At 37.1% G+C, this 15,867-nt stretch overlaps 1 protein-coding gene across 1 annotated transcript; it reads right to left on the bottom strand.

The window, feature by feature from the left end:
* Window positions 1-7,186: 7,186 nt before the first annotated feature.
* rce1a (Ras converting CAAX endopeptidase 1a) lies at window positions 7,187-14,884 on the bottom strand. Its single transcript, XM_058780725.1, has 8 exons — window positions 14,474-14,884; window positions 13,685-13,787; window positions 13,395-13,478; window positions 13,107-13,185; window positions 12,715-12,882; window positions 11,478-11,549; window positions 11,313-11,375; window positions 7,187-10,603 (listed from the first exon to the last, which is right to left on the bottom strand). Exons 1-8 carry the CDS (start codon window positions 14,635-14,637, stop codon window positions 10,377-10,379), a joined length of 960 nt encoding a protein of 319 aa, XP_058636708.1. The 5' UTR covers window positions 14,638-14,884; the 3' UTR covers window positions 7,187-10,376.
* Between the last annotated feature and the right edge of the window lie 983 nt (window positions 14,885-15,867).

Genomic DNA, 15,867 nt, shown 5'->3' on the forward strand with positions numbered 1-15,867 from the left:
CTGAAATAAACAGAATTTCACAGAGTTTGGCTTAGGGTTAAATGCTTGTAATAATTATGCATAATTAAAAAGAAACAACATGATGGCGGCACCCTTTCAAACGTTAGTAATATGCACCATTTAGGTAATAAATATGTAAACTTAAAGTAATATGTAACTTTTAGGTACTAATATGCTCCCTTTAAAGGTATAGGGTACCAAAGGTGTACCTTTTGAAAGGGCACTGCCCCAGAGACAGCTTTTAAGGGTACTTTGTGTTACCCAGTGCATTAACTAATGCTAACACGAGACCTTATTGTATATTGCATTTTATAGTGTTATCAATTTATGTAAATTCATCAATTCAACCTTTCACTCTTATTGTTAAGCGGCTAATTTATAACGATGAAAATTGTTAATGCAAAACTGAAGCATTTCCACAAGTGGACTCTGCACTACAGACATTTTTATCTGAAGGCATAATTAAATATGCCAAAATATATAATAAAACATATGGGGTCAGGAGGTGTAGTAGTTTGTAAATAATGCATAATCCAGCTCAGCATGTGGGATAGTTTATACCTCAATACTGATAGAAGAGTGACAATTATGTATGAAATACAGACATGACTTCATGAGAGCTAGCATGCGGCAAAGACATAACAGAACGATGGCACATGCGGTGCCGCGGTCATTATTTTTCTCTGTGGGAAATAACACTGCCTAGAGATAATGTCTGTAACTGCAAAGCATAAAACATCAATGGCTGGAAACTCTTCCATCATCGTGTCCCTCATTGCACTGTCATCAGAAGGGCGGCAAATACCGTGAAATACAGTGCTTCAGTTCCTGGAGATAAACTGTCTTCACAGACTATGAATCTATTAAGATCTTCGGAAATGTGCACTCAGCAAGAGCACCTTCATTACCGACAGCGCTGTCTCCTCCACCCCTTCAATATCACGACCATCTGTTTATGAGACCAGAGTGAGCACAAGCAGTATATTGCTTCTTTTTTGAAAAAATAAACAGTGAATCAACAACACCACACAATAGGAGGCAATATTTCAAACTTAATGGGAAAGTTAGAAGACAACGGAAAAGAAATGAAAACATACTGCAAATTATCTGAATGCCAATGGCATTAGATACAAAATATCAAAAGTATGTACAAAAATGTACTCATCCCCACACCATCCAAGATATACAGTGGGGCAAAAAAGTATTTAGTCAGCCACCAATTGTGCAAGTTCTCCCAATTAAAAAGATGAGAGAGGCCTGTAATTTTCAACATAGGTATACCTCAACTATGAGAGACAAAATGAGGGAAAAAAATCCAGAAAATCACATTGTAGGATTTTTAAAGAATTAATTGGTAAATTCCTCGGTAAAATAAGTATTTGGTCACCTACAAACAAGCAAGATTTCTGGCTCTCACAGACCTGTAACAACTTCTTTAAGAGGCTCCTCTGTCCTCCACTCATTACCTGTATTAATGGCATCTGTTTGAACTTGTTATCAGTATAAAAGACACCTGTCCAAAACCTCAAACAGTCCAACTCCAAACTCCACCATGGCCAAGACCAAAGAGCTGTCAAAGGACACCAGAAACAAAATTGTAGACCTGCACCAGGCTGGGAAGACTGAATCTGCAATAGGTAAGCAGCTTGGTGTGAAGAAATCAACTGTGGGAGCAATTATTAGAAAACGGAAGACATACAAGACCACTGATAATCTCCCTCGATCTGGGGCTCCACGCAAGATCTCACCCCGTGGGGTCAAAATGATCGCAAGAACTGTGAGCAAAAATCCCAGAACCACACGGGGGGACCTAGTGAATGACCTGCAGAGAGCTGGGACCAAAGTAACAAAGGCTACCATCAGTAACACACTGCGCCGCCAGGGACTCAAATCCTGCAGTGCCAGACGTGTCCCCCTGCTTAAGCCAGTACATGTCCGGGCCCGTCTGAAGTTTGCTAGAGAGCATTTGGATGATCCAGAAGAGGATTGGGAGAATCAGATGAAACCAAAATATAACTTTTTGGTAAAAACTCAACTTGTCGTGTTTGGAGGAGAAAGAATGCCGAGTTGCATCCAAAGAACACCATACCTACTGTGAAGCATGGGGGTGGAAACATCATGCTCTGGGGCTGTTTTTCTGCAAAGGGACCAGGACGACTGATCAGTGTAAACGAAAGAATGAATGGGGCCATGTATCGTGAGATTTTGAGTGAAAACCTCCTTCCATCAGCAAGGGCATTGAAGATGAAACGTGGCTGGGTCTTTCAGCATGACAATGATCCCAAACACACCGCCTGGCAACGCGAAGGAGTGGCTTCAGAAGAAGCATTTCAAGGTCCTGAAGTGGCCCAGCCAGTCTCCAGATCTCAACCCCATCGAAAATCTTTGGAGGGAGTTGAAAGCCTGTGTTGCCCAGCGACAGCCCCAAAACATTACTGCTCTAGAGGAGATCTGCATGGAGGAATGGGCCAAAATACCAGCAACAGTGTGTGAAGACTTACAGAAAACGTTTGACCTCTGTCATTGCCAACAAAGGGTATATAACAAAGTATTGAGATGAAATTTTGTTATTGACCAAATACTTATTTTCCACCATAATTTGCAAATAAATTCTTTAAAAATCCTACAATGTGATTTTCTGGATTTTTTTTTTTCTCATTTTGTCTCTCATAGTTGAGGTATACCTATGATGAGAATTACAGGCCTCTCTCATCTTTTTAAGTGGGAGAACTTGCACAATTGGTGGCTGACTAAATACTTTTTTGCCCCACTGTAGATGAGTTTATTGCTTTAGAAATCGATTCTTGGCAGTGAATGGGTGCCTTGTGGATTGTTGTGATGTTTTTATCAACTGTTTGGACTCTCATTCTGACGGCACCCATTCACTGCAGAGGATCCATTGGTGAGCAAGTGATGTAATGCTTCATTTCTCCAAATCTGTTCTGATGAAGAACCAAACTCATCTACATCTTTAGATGGCCTTAAGGGGAGTACATTTTTAGCAAATACATTGATTAAAAATAAAAAAACTGAAATAAGTATATTGCATAAGTACTTAGCTGAAGCACCTTTACAGCCTTCCTTTGGGATGGTACTCTGCTGGTGAGCAGAGCTGGTTTCCTTCAAACATGATGCTTGGAATTGAGGTTCATCAGACCAGAGAATCTTCCTTCTCACAGTCTGAGGATCCTTTAGGTGCTTTTTTGCAAATTACAAGCGTGTTTTTATGTGTCTTCACTGAAGAGAGGATTGAGTCTGGCCACACCGCTATAAAGCCCAGATCGGTGGAGTGTTGCAGTGATGTTTGTCCTTCTGTAGGTTTCTCTTATCTCCGCATATGATCACGGAGCTCTACTAGAGTGACCATCAAGTTCTTGGTCACCACTCTTACCAAAGCCCTTCTCCATCAATTGCTCAGTTTGGCCAGGAGGCCAGATATAATAATTTTCTTCTGCTGTAAAATCCTCACTTATTATAAACATATTGTTAAAGACTTTCACATTAAGTGCTCTTCTGCAAAAGTATATAAAAAATAACTCTTGAAGTTTATATACCAGACACACCTGTGAGTTTAGCAATTGTAATGTCCTTCACAGCTGAGCGGATCCTCTTTGAGGTCAGACCTCCGCCCTAGAGACACGTTTGCTGAAAGGTCACTGCAGGACAACTCTTCAGCCTTCACTGCCTCCTTCTACAACCACTGCATGAATCATTTAATCAATAAAGTCCTTCCTTGCAAAGAGTTTCGAGAAAGTTACGTACGTGAAGGCAATTCTAAAACTCTCTCAAACTGTTACTGCAGTAGAATATAATTAGTCAGTTTGCATGAAACCTTGCATTTAGCCTCTGCTTCCCTTGGAATGCATCTATGCAGTTATAATAATCCGAGTACAAATGAGAGACTGAGAAAGCAAGAAAATGTAAAATATGAACAGATGGTAAACCTAGTGAAAGACATTTGGAGCTGCATTCCTGTTGGAATATTTTTACTGTTAAAGTGATCAAGAGGCTTCTTAGAGGGCTACAAGGCATTTCTGGTTCTCCATTGGATTCATTTTCTGAAAATTCAAAGTCATTCCTTTCTGGGTCTTATTAATTTTCCAATATATTCCAATGAAAGAACTGAAGGATTGTGACAAGTAATCCTGTCATATACCCAGCTTTTTTACAATAAGGGCCAGGTGTGATATTTACATACATGAAAAAACATGCATTCTCTTGTGTGATGAATAGCATCACATAAAAGAATATGAATGTGCCAAATGTTCCTTTCTGTGCAATTATCAGCAATGTATTCATTGCTGCCAAAATGTTGAATAATGTATCTGACAATTTCACCACTTACAATATTTTGCCGTATAGTCGAAATGCGCTGCGATTTCCAAAGTGACTTCTATAAATGTAACTAACGTCAAGCAAGTGTTAGAATAAAACAATAAAAACCGAGATCTGAAATCAGGTTGGGTTGTACAGCCAGACTGTCACGGGTACCCGGGAGTCAATGATGAAATCAAGACATGAGCGTCTAGTTCAATCAGAGCTCAACTTTATTAGGCAGGAATGATGGGTATATATATATATATATATATATATATAGGAAAGCAGAAGTACATTATTGTGCAACATAAAATCACACTATGTGCAGACATCCGAATATGGAAGTTTGTCTATTTGGTGACAGGCCAAAGTATAGGTCTTATCTGAAACAGCAAACTAAGCAGAAATCAGCTAAATCAGCAAACACAGCATTTTTTGATCTAAGGGCACAGAGTGTTCCTAAAATCTCACAATGGCCACTTTAAGACACCGAGATGTCTTACCTATTGAACACTCTTGTGCTATTCAAATCAGTCACAAATATATACAGTCATCACATTATGGGGATCCACAGTTTATATCAATAAACAAATCAACATATCAATAATTCTGGTTACACAGTTATACTCATTTTAGTTAGTAAAATATGATTCCTTATGTGTCAAAATAGTTAGTCAAGAATTTACAATTTACACTCCTGATTCTGCATGTTCTTCAGACTCTAATTCATATGTATGAGCATAATCATCTTCAGTGTAGGGATCAGCATCTGACACATGCCCAATCTGCTCAGCGTGCTCTCCTGTTTGCACGACAGTTGGAGCAAATGTCCGCACATTTTGCACATTCATTATGATGTGATTAACAATAAAAACAAAGCCAATACAATAATAGGTACGACAGTGTGGAAAATTCAAGCTCCCCATCCACCCCAGAGGCTGCAGAGCTAGCTAAACCAAAACATGGCAAAGAAATGCTCCGCATCTCGGACCAAAATAAAGATGCGCTTTGTCCACGACAATAACTAATTGTGCACTTTTTCTGAAAAATATGTCTCGTTCAGGAAAACAGTGTTTTTTACAAATTACAAATTTTGCGTGGTGGATGAAAAAAAAAATAATTGTCAAAAACTCCTCAAAATTGGATCAGAAACGGCCAATCACGTATCTAGGGACCAAAATATAATAGGCCCCGTCCCAAATGCCTCCTCAGAGTCCACATTATGGTGACGTAATGCCACGTTTATAAATAATAGTCCATTGTGAAAGCAAATTGTGAAGTACATCAAGTACACTATTTGGGACAATTCCATAGGCACAGGCTCTTTTGACTTCAACTACCTAGCAACAAAACCAATGTGCAATCACTACTCTTTTATGCCCCAAAAATCTACCTGAATAAAGACAAACAAATGAAAACTTGCAAAATAAATCTATTGAAGCCAAAAACCCCTGATGTTTGTTCATCTATCCAAATGAATCATTACCAGTTCCTTCCCTGCAGGGCACCTGCAGAGTTTTCTTCACCCAACAGGTCGATATTAATAACAAACATTGCGTTCTTCAGTTCATTTGCTTGCACTGATATTTCATGTCAACAATGCGCTCTCACCAGGTTAAATCAAGCATGGAAAACACAAAAACAGCTTTACTCATCATCGAGATAAGCACTCACTTTCATTTGGATTTAATTAAGATTTGACTGAGAGAGGCTTTTATGAGAATTCATGCAATAGATGGAGTTTTACTTTTAGTTAATGCAGTGTTCACAGCTCTACATTCAAATGCTTGGACCAAACTTTCAAAAAAGGCAGATACTTAAAAGAGACTGAAAACAGACAGCAAAGCATAGAATAGTACTTTGACATACATAATAGTGAAGCCAAAGAAAAGACCTCCTGCTATCTTTTCAATGTCATTAAGAAATTGATGCTTTCATTCAGCAATGATGCATTAAATTGATCAAAAGTAACAAAAACACTTTTAAATGTTACAAAATATTTCTAGTTCTTTTTAAACTTTCTATTCACTGAATCTAGACAAAATGTATCATGTTTTTTTTTTTTTCAGACCCCATTTTCAGATGTTGAGTAAACCTGTATGAAGCAAATTACTCATCACAGATGAGGCGACATGATTTAGTGTTAACAGTTATCAATACACCCACTTGTGAAGAATGATTCTATACATCCAACCTTCAAAACATCACACATTCACATTCAAACAAATCTAAAAGAGGGAGGCAAATAGATACATGCCTTGACATCTCTCCTGTGGCTGAACAAGAGACCACAATGGTACTGTCAGTCTCCAAGTGTTTTGGCCCAGTTTTGTCAACGCTCAAAAAAAAAAAAGTCAGAAGATGAGCTGTCACTTGTACTGAAATGAATAAATATTAGGGTGGAACAGGAAAGAATTTTTAATACAAACATATCATATATATGCCTAAATGTAAAATCATTATTATAACATCTCTCCCTGGTGGTCAAACACTGGTAACACAATTTTGAACAAAAGACACAAATTCAGTTTCTGAACCTCTGTTATTAAAATACCGCTTAAAGCTGAAGTGTTCAACTTCTACAATGTCAAAAAAACTTTCTGGCATCCTAGTTTAACATGCAAGTCAACATAAAAGTCATTCAGGGTTGATTTTCCCTGAAAATGTGCACACACTAATGTTTTAAAAACACTGCATTTGCCCGAGTCATGCATCAACCTTTGGCTCAACCAACCAGTTTCAAGCAGGATTACCTGTTTGTCTGAAGAACTGCAGAAGTGTTTGAGAAACCATTCTGCCTGATGGTACAGAAACGATACACATCACCTTCTGAAAAGATATAGAAATAAAACAGAACAACTCCAAGAGAGGTGTTTAAAAACCTTTAATTTATTTACAAACGGCAGAGTTTTGCAGAGTGGATTGAAAGACCCAGAAAGATTGTCATAAAACATTTGTCCATCAGTGAATTACAGAAAATTGCATTGCACGTTAGTCAAAAACAACTAGCATGCACATTATTCTCTGAGTCACCAAAATAGATTTGATTACAAAATATAGCTCTCAGTATAAACATCAGACTTGTTTGTAATGAACAACCAGTCTATACAATTCATCTTGTGTAGAGATTCTCAAATACTTTACATTTTTTTAAGATGATGTTTCAATGAGCTAAAACAGCGCTCCGCTACTTTTCACATTTGCAAAAATAGATTTGAACGTCTATTGCTCCTCCTTACTGTAAATATGACGTTCAAAGCATCTAAAACGCAAGCCCTGGTGCAAATGTTTTGCTTGCAAACAACCAGATAGAAGAACGAACACTGAACTCAAACAGGGGATGAAAGACACTAAGGAAAAAACAGAAGTCGAAAATAAATGAATGCAGTGACTTCACAAATTAAGAAAGTGAGGATGAGAGTATTGGACTGTGACAACTAACAAGCTCCTGACACATATTCACTACAAACATTCTCCTACTAAAAGTTACACCAGTCATCATTCACAGCACTGACAGGAAGCCTGTTCTCACCAGAGCACCAGTGCGTTCAGCTTTCCCTAACAATTACAATTCAACATGGCATCCAATCCAAACAACCCATAGTGCAGCTCAAATCTAGAACAGTAAGTGAATTTCCAAATATGCACACCAAAGAAAAAAAAAAAAAAAAAAAAATGTACCTTCTTCCACAGGTTCTTTGCGTATCAGGGTATAATTTAATTAAATTATCTAATAACAGGATTAAATATGCAAAGCAATACGGATAAAGTTTCTTAATAAACAAGGAAGTGACTGCTTCTTAATCAAGACTACAATGAAAAGACAAACACACAATGGTCCTCTGGCGCCCTCTGTTGACCGCAACCACAAAGCAACTAAACTAAAGCAGCATTCCGTGTAGCCAGTCACAGTTAAACAGTGCTTACATACAGCATCCTCCTTGGGTAAACGCGTCAGTACAGTCATATACACTATGGCACACTTGATACACAATTTTTTTTTAACGCTAGAGACAAGTAAACCAGATCACTGTAGTAATTTGGACAAGTTGCGATAAATTCCTACTATAACTTTGGCTGTTCAAAGTGATGTTATAGATATCACTGTTTTCTTTGTAGCGAGCCAAATAAGAAATTATTTTGGGAATGAATAAAAGAAACACCCAAAACAAACCTCTTACGTGGCACTAGATGGAAATCCCTGATTTGATCCTGTTTGTGAGACTATTGCTTAAAAGGTTTACTTTGCATGGTCTCTCACAACACAGAAAAGCCTACAAATGACCCTATGATGCACACATAATAAATGTGAGGGCAAGCCATGCCAATATATTAATCAACAAATTACAAGCAATAAAGTAAATGATAGTTCTATATATACACTCTCTATACACTCTGCTTTCACAATTAATGAGAACTGAAACCAAATACAACAACATAACTTTAAAAGCCACACTTGCTAAAGGGTTCACGCAAAATGTAAAAAATTTACTTGCACTCATTTCTTTTTTTCTTTCTTTCTTGGAACACACAATAAATGTTATGCTCATCCAAAAATGCATAATATATGCATATTCAAATCACACAAATGAGTGGAATATAGCACTTAAGTCATATGGACTACAATAAGTTTTAGAATTTAGCTTCCGTTCACCATTCATTAAATGGAAAAGAGCAGCATGAACATTCTGACTAATATCGCCTTTTGGTTTTTAGAAGTAATGACACAACAGTGGGTAAATGGGTGGGTAATTTTTGGGTCAACTATTCCTAGAAGCTGTTATGAGTTGTATTTGGTGCGTTTCTATAGCAATCATCATTCGAACATCCATATGTCACCAGTGTAGCAGCATGCAGATCAGTGGTATGAGTTTTCACTAACACTCCATGGTGAAGGAACCCGCATAAAAATTCATGAGGCCGTTACTGTGTCATTTTTAATATATAAAAGGTCTATAAAAAGCTTAGCATTTAGATTTAGAACGTAAAACATATCGGCCAAAGAACTCAAAGTGTAATTCTGATATAGGTAGTTTCAATGTTGTTGCAGGTGGTTTATGACTACAAGACAGTAGTCATAAAACGAAAGTGTTGGAATTTCCACCATTACTAAAGCAGAAGTCTAGAATTTAACTCAACATTATTCAGTGCTACCATACTACATTCACAAGATCCCTATGCTGATGTAAAAAAGAATGTCTTTAGCTCTGCATTAAATACGAATGAAATACCATTGGTCAAAATCTATACAATATAAACAGTAATTGGTAATTCCTCTTTTTTTCTAATTAGCAAACAGCCAAGGCAGGACTGATCAATACTTTTAAAAGACCTCATATTTGAAATGTGCATGAGGCCGCAATTCTATCTAGACCTAAAGCTGTGTGTTCAGGCCAGGGCAATTCAACTTCTGATACACACTCAGTACATTTTGTTACTCTAATAGGTCTAGGTCTATTGCTCCAAAAGCGTACCTAAAGACATATATTTAAATTTAAGCCTACTGACTTGAGTGACGTGATATTTAGACAATTTAAAAAAAAAAAAAAAAAAAAGTCTATAAAAATGAATGTCGTCTTCAAGTAAGGGCACCAGACCAAACAAGGTACGGTGTATGCAAACAAGATTCTAATATCACAACAAAAAAATAGGGAATCTAGCATTTTAGCAATGCACATTTCAGCATACAAATCCTCCTAGGAAACCCGTAATAGTGTCTGATCTTTAGCCCCAGCACCAATGATAAACACACTGAAATATTGTCATATAAACATGCAGACGCATATAATTAATTTGTCTTCATCAAACGTAGGCCTGTAGCTGAAGTCACTTGATAATGCAACGTCGGCTGAATGGTGAAAAGAATGGCCAGTGCAACCTGAGGATGTTTTGCATCCACCGAGTTCTTCCACGCACCACCTCACAGAGGCTGTGAATTTTCATACCTGTTCTCCAGCAGTCCCTCACTCTCCTGGTGAAACCAGCAGCAAAACAGCCATTCCTTTTCAAATGGCTGGAGAGAAGGAATGGATGAAATGCGGGATGGAGGTATGGATGGATCAGGAGCAGATGGATCCAGGCGTGGAGGTCAGGGTGCAGACGGGTGTGGGAAAACCGTAGAAGAGCGGGTCAGTCATGGGGAAGATGAGGAGGAAGAAGAGAACGACCCCCAGCACGTAAAAGGAGAGAATCGTGAGGCGGTGTGGGTGGTCCAGGGCCGTGCTGAGAGCTGGAAAACCCATGTAGTTGCAGAAGGAGTGGCACAGCACAGGACCCACCAAATGACCTACAGACACATACACAGAGAGATCGTTGCAGTTATTTCTTTGTATGCCATTACAGTTTGTTTGTTACAAATCTAGTTGAATCAGAACTACAATGAACATTGTCTCTGAGAGTTTCAGGTCTGTCAATACAATTTCCTGGTCACATTTCACCCAAAAGACAAAAAAATAAGAAATTTATTTTACACAAAGAAAACAAAGACCATTTTTTTGTTGAATTGTGATATTTTCATGGCAGTTGAACTTAATTCCTTCCCTAATTATCATTACTGTCTGCAATGCAGACTAAAAATAACTCAAAAATCCCACAGACTTGCATTAAACAAAGCTTTTAAAATCACTTCAACCTTTGTTGCTATGCTTTAAGCAAACTTTATCTAGTTTACATTATGAATCATAATTATATATGGACAATGATATTTTGATAAAAGTCACAGAAAGGCAAAAGCAAGAATACTGTACAATACAAAAAATACAATACAATTTAAATATTTATTTTGTGCATTGCAGTCATGAGTCATTTTTGTTGGCATTACGGAAATATGAATTGGGAAGTCAATGTGCTCAATTGTCATGAAAATAGTCACAATACAAAAATTATCTTTGTGGTTACTATTAATATTTTTAAAGCAAAGCTTTTTTATTTTAGAATTGTTTAGTCTTGTTGTGGAGTAGTGCATGCATCAGTAGTATTAAAGATAATAGATGCACCTGTCCTGATGAATATAAAGGCTGTATAAGCTCCAAATACTGCGGTGTAGGAGAACTGGAACACTGAAAAATACACAAACAAACAAACAAACAAAGACATGAGTAATTATGTCTCATAGGCGGCACTCCTCACACTAAAGATGACAGTAAACTAATGACTATTACCTGCAGAGAGGAAAATCCCTGAGACCGTGCCCTGTCTGAACCGCAGGAGCTCAATTACGTGGTGAAAATGAGCTGCAGTCACATGCAAACAGAGAGAGAGAAAGAAGAAAAGGTTACCATAACAATAATGGTCTACAAAGCAATGTAAATTAAACTATAAACAGTCTTGTTTTTCTTGTGCAAGTCAGTGGTCAGTCATTCAAACACATTAATACAGAGGTGATATTTTCTGTCAAATAAGACTCGAGTAGGTTGATTTCCAGCTATTTTCAGAGAACCGCATGAAATGCTTGGGTTACCAATTACCAGATATCTAGGTAGTGCCAAGAATCAACAATAATTTCCCTGGAGAGTATCCCAACAGTTCTTTTTCAAATCTGTTTTTAGTATTTACTATTATCGCAGTAACCTTTATTACATTAGTTGCCATGAAATGAAAATTAAATTTATCTTATTGTAAATGATTCATCTATGCATGCATGTATAAAATGTTTAATCAAAATGTCATAACTCAACCTTCCAGGTAAAGTTATGTACATGGAAAAAAATATCTATCACTACTACCATTTCATCGCAACTTTGAATTAGATTGGAAGACAGCAGAAATCTTTGTTATCTACAAAAGTAGCCTAACACAATGGGTCTTATTCACTATCCACGTGAAATTTGTGAATGAAGTCTGCATACAAACAACACATGCAGCTTTAGAGGAAAGACTGAAATTTATAGTTTTGTGGAAAACCCATCTCTCATCATAATGGTGGTGGGGGGAGGGGGGTTGTCAGTCATTTAAATTACTGTAAATTCATTCAAATTAGATCATGTTTTGTGAAGTAGGTGGAAGAAAGTACGTAAAGAAAAGTACGTGAGAAAGTGTTCTTAAATACAAACAATCCACAGAATTATTATTCAATAAAACCGAATGTATACACGGTTACTTGGCAAAAATATCTTCCAGATTTGCACAGCCTTGGTGATATCAGCCAAAAAGGTTGTTTCAATGGTAAAGCAAGTTATTACATTTGATGAAAGACTAACAAGACTATTTTTTTGTTCTTTAGAATAACACGCACTGATGAATAGTTAACATTAAGACGTGTATCAAGAATGCAAAGAGTCAACTTTGATTTCTTGTTGACTTCAAGACTTAAATGTAAAGAAGCATGATAGAGTAAAAACAAATAATTGATGCATTTACCCCAACCTGTATCTAAGCAAATGGCACGTCACCACTCACCAACACCAAAGAAGAGTGGACATGTGAAGATTGCAGTGGAGGGGCCTGCACAGGGTACTAGCATGGGAAGCATGCATGCCCGAAAAACCAACTCCTCTGTCAATGGCGCCACAACCTGGTTCCTCAGCCAGCGCATGTCACTCAGACACAGAGACCAGAAGCAAGGGTCTGCAAAGACGTAACCAATCGGATTCTTTTACAGCAACAAAGATCAATCTAGCCGATTTATTTGGCATAACATGAAGATACAGATTCACCTCCCAAATTATTTGGCTAACACTTATTGTTGCCTATAATAATTTGACATAATGACAGCTCACTAACAGATTATTTAAATCCCAAAATAGAGAGATTCACTGGAGAAATCACTAGAAGTGGAAAAGGCTGCTTACCGACTACAACTTTTATCCCATCAATGAAACCCCAGGGGCAATCCATGGCTAGCTGGATCAGAGGACCCAGAAACAGCACCTGACAGAAAACAGAGTAATAAAATAATCAAATATAACACACAAAAACGTGCCAGATCAGGTGCCCAATAGAAAGACTCTTCTACAATCTGAAGTTTCTCAGAATATTACATTTTGATAATGTGTTGCTTTAGGTCTAAGATAAACATTGTTTGTTTTCCATTATCTAAAAAAAAAAAACACCAAATACATATTTTGTCATTCACTAACCATGGTCAATAGCAGCGGAAGAACGATAGCAGGAATAAGACCCTCCAACCGGATCCCCATAAGGGCCAGTAATGAGGGACCAGGCTATAGGAGAAATAATAACAAATTTGAGTAAGTCTGGTGTTTCTCCATCAAATAAGGTTAAACACATTGGCAAAAACAAATTGCAAAATTCTTCACAAACAAAACTCTATGATGCAGTGAGATCTGGGACAACGTATCAAATAGAGCACGGTAAACACATACAGCAAACAACAGTAAGGACTAGACGTGTGTTGCAGTAAACTAACCTGGATGCCTGTGAAATCTTTCCATGCCCACACAAACACTGGAGACAGAGCGGATACAATCAGTACACTGGTGAAGCGCCTCTTTATCACTGCAGGATGATCCCTGTTAGTGCAAACAACCACACAAACAAGCAATCATTGTTAAATGCATTATACAGTTACAAGTTTGCATCTTGCCACCGGTTTGTTACATAAAACAAGACAAATATAAACAGTGGGGGAGGGGTGAAATCAGACAGGCTGACACTAGGGCTGCTACAACAAAATATGAATAATTAATACGAAAATTAATATGAAAATAAAATCCATAATATTTTATCCTGATTGTTAACTTTAAGATTATTTATTATTTAAGTTGTTTAGGATTTAATTAATTATTAGTTTTTCCATCAACTTACTAATATTTCTTGCACTTCATGTTGCTGATGTCAAAGAATGGAAACATTTTGTGCTGAAAAATAGTTCCAAACGTACCATTTGATCAACAGGCTTAACGTTCGATTTGAAAAGAATTTTAAAACATTTGATTCGATTTCGAATAGTATTTAAAATATATGTATTCCACTCAAGCAATACTGGACGTTCGCCTCAAGCTGCATTTGAACATTCGACTCAAACGATATTTTAACATTTTTAAAACAATACATTTGGTTCAGAATTAGCTTGAAACAATGCTTTTCCGAACATTAGATTTAAACAATATACTGTAAGCGTCGAATCTGTCTTTACAACGCTGTCTAGGTAGGGAGCTCACTAGGTTTTGACACAGCCAAAGACTATGAAAAATACCTTGGTAAATCGCTTTTCCAAACGTATAAACTTCCAACATAGGAGCACGCAAGCAGTAGACAGGAGAGAATTGACACCCAGCAAAGTCCATCAGGAACAGACGCCACATTAGCATGGAGTTGACGTGAATGAAAACTTGCCATCAAACCATCGTCGTCGTTCATGGCGAGACCGACGGGGGCTAAAAACCACTAGACGCGCTAAAAAAACTGCAGGTATGGGTGACACATTAAACACCACACAGGTAATTCTGTTTTTGTCCTAGATAAGTGTGTATGTCCACAATGGAGGTACTCTGAAGAAGCTGAGAAGAGACTGTTTTGGCGCCACAGAATGACGCCATCAACGTGAGACGGTCTTGACACCGGCCCATATTTCCATTCACAACTCATGACAGCTGATGGTGATTCACTGTGTGTTGAATGGGGAGAAGAAAAATGACGGTCAATTTATGAAACACATAATGGCCCATTGAGACGCTCTAACCATTACAATATGGTTGCATCTTATGGATACAATAAGTTCTCCCCAATGTGCAATAAATTGTATTTATAGCCTATTTATGTAACACATCCAACCCCTTTTTTATTATCTATTCATTGCAAAATTATAGATAGATAGATAGATAGATAGATAGATAGATTTGTATTCTTATGTCAACGTTTTATTTTGTAAAGCATATCTCACAAATACATATTGTTACAATAATAACTTTAAGTAACCTAATTTTGAATAGGCAATATATACTTGATCTATCTATCTATCTATCTATCTATCTATCTATCTATCTATCTATCTATCTATCTATCTATCTGTCTATCCATTGAACTGCCTATTGCAGGCTTTTCGTCTTAAATATTCATTAAAACAATTAGTATAAAGCATTTTATGAAAAACTGCAAAACTCTAAACTGTAACACATATATCATCACACTGTTAACGTTTTTTGTATAGCTATTGATGATGATGAAAATAATTTTCGAATTGTAGGACAGAACTCACAATTATTTGAGATGTTTTGAACTAGGTGTTTGAAACCAACCCACAGCCACAGAAAAATATATATTTGTGTGTTGATACACTTTTCATTCACATAGATGGCAAGTGGTCTCCCTAGCTATATATTTTCTGGCTTCATTCTATTTAAACTAAACTGAGCTAAACAATGACATCTCTGAATTCAATAATGAAATGCCATTAACTGAAAATTGAGTGTTTAATCTTATCATTATACATTACTGACACTCTATCCTCCAATTTGATACTGTTAAGTGCTTTGACACAATCTGTATTGTTAAAAGCGCTATATAAATAAAGGTGACTTGACTTGACTTAACAAGTGGCATGTATTAGCTCTATTTTATTTTGTTGTGAAAATATTATTAATTTCCTAC

The sequence above is a fragment of the Onychostoma macrolepis genome, chromosome 07 (assembly GCF_012432095.1).
Source record: "Onychostoma macrolepis isolate SWU-2019 chromosome 07, ASM1243209v1, whole genome shotgun sequence".
Classification (NCBI taxonomy): domain Eukaryota; kingdom Metazoa; phylum Chordata; class Actinopteri; order Cypriniformes; family Cyprinidae; genus Onychostoma; species Onychostoma macrolepis.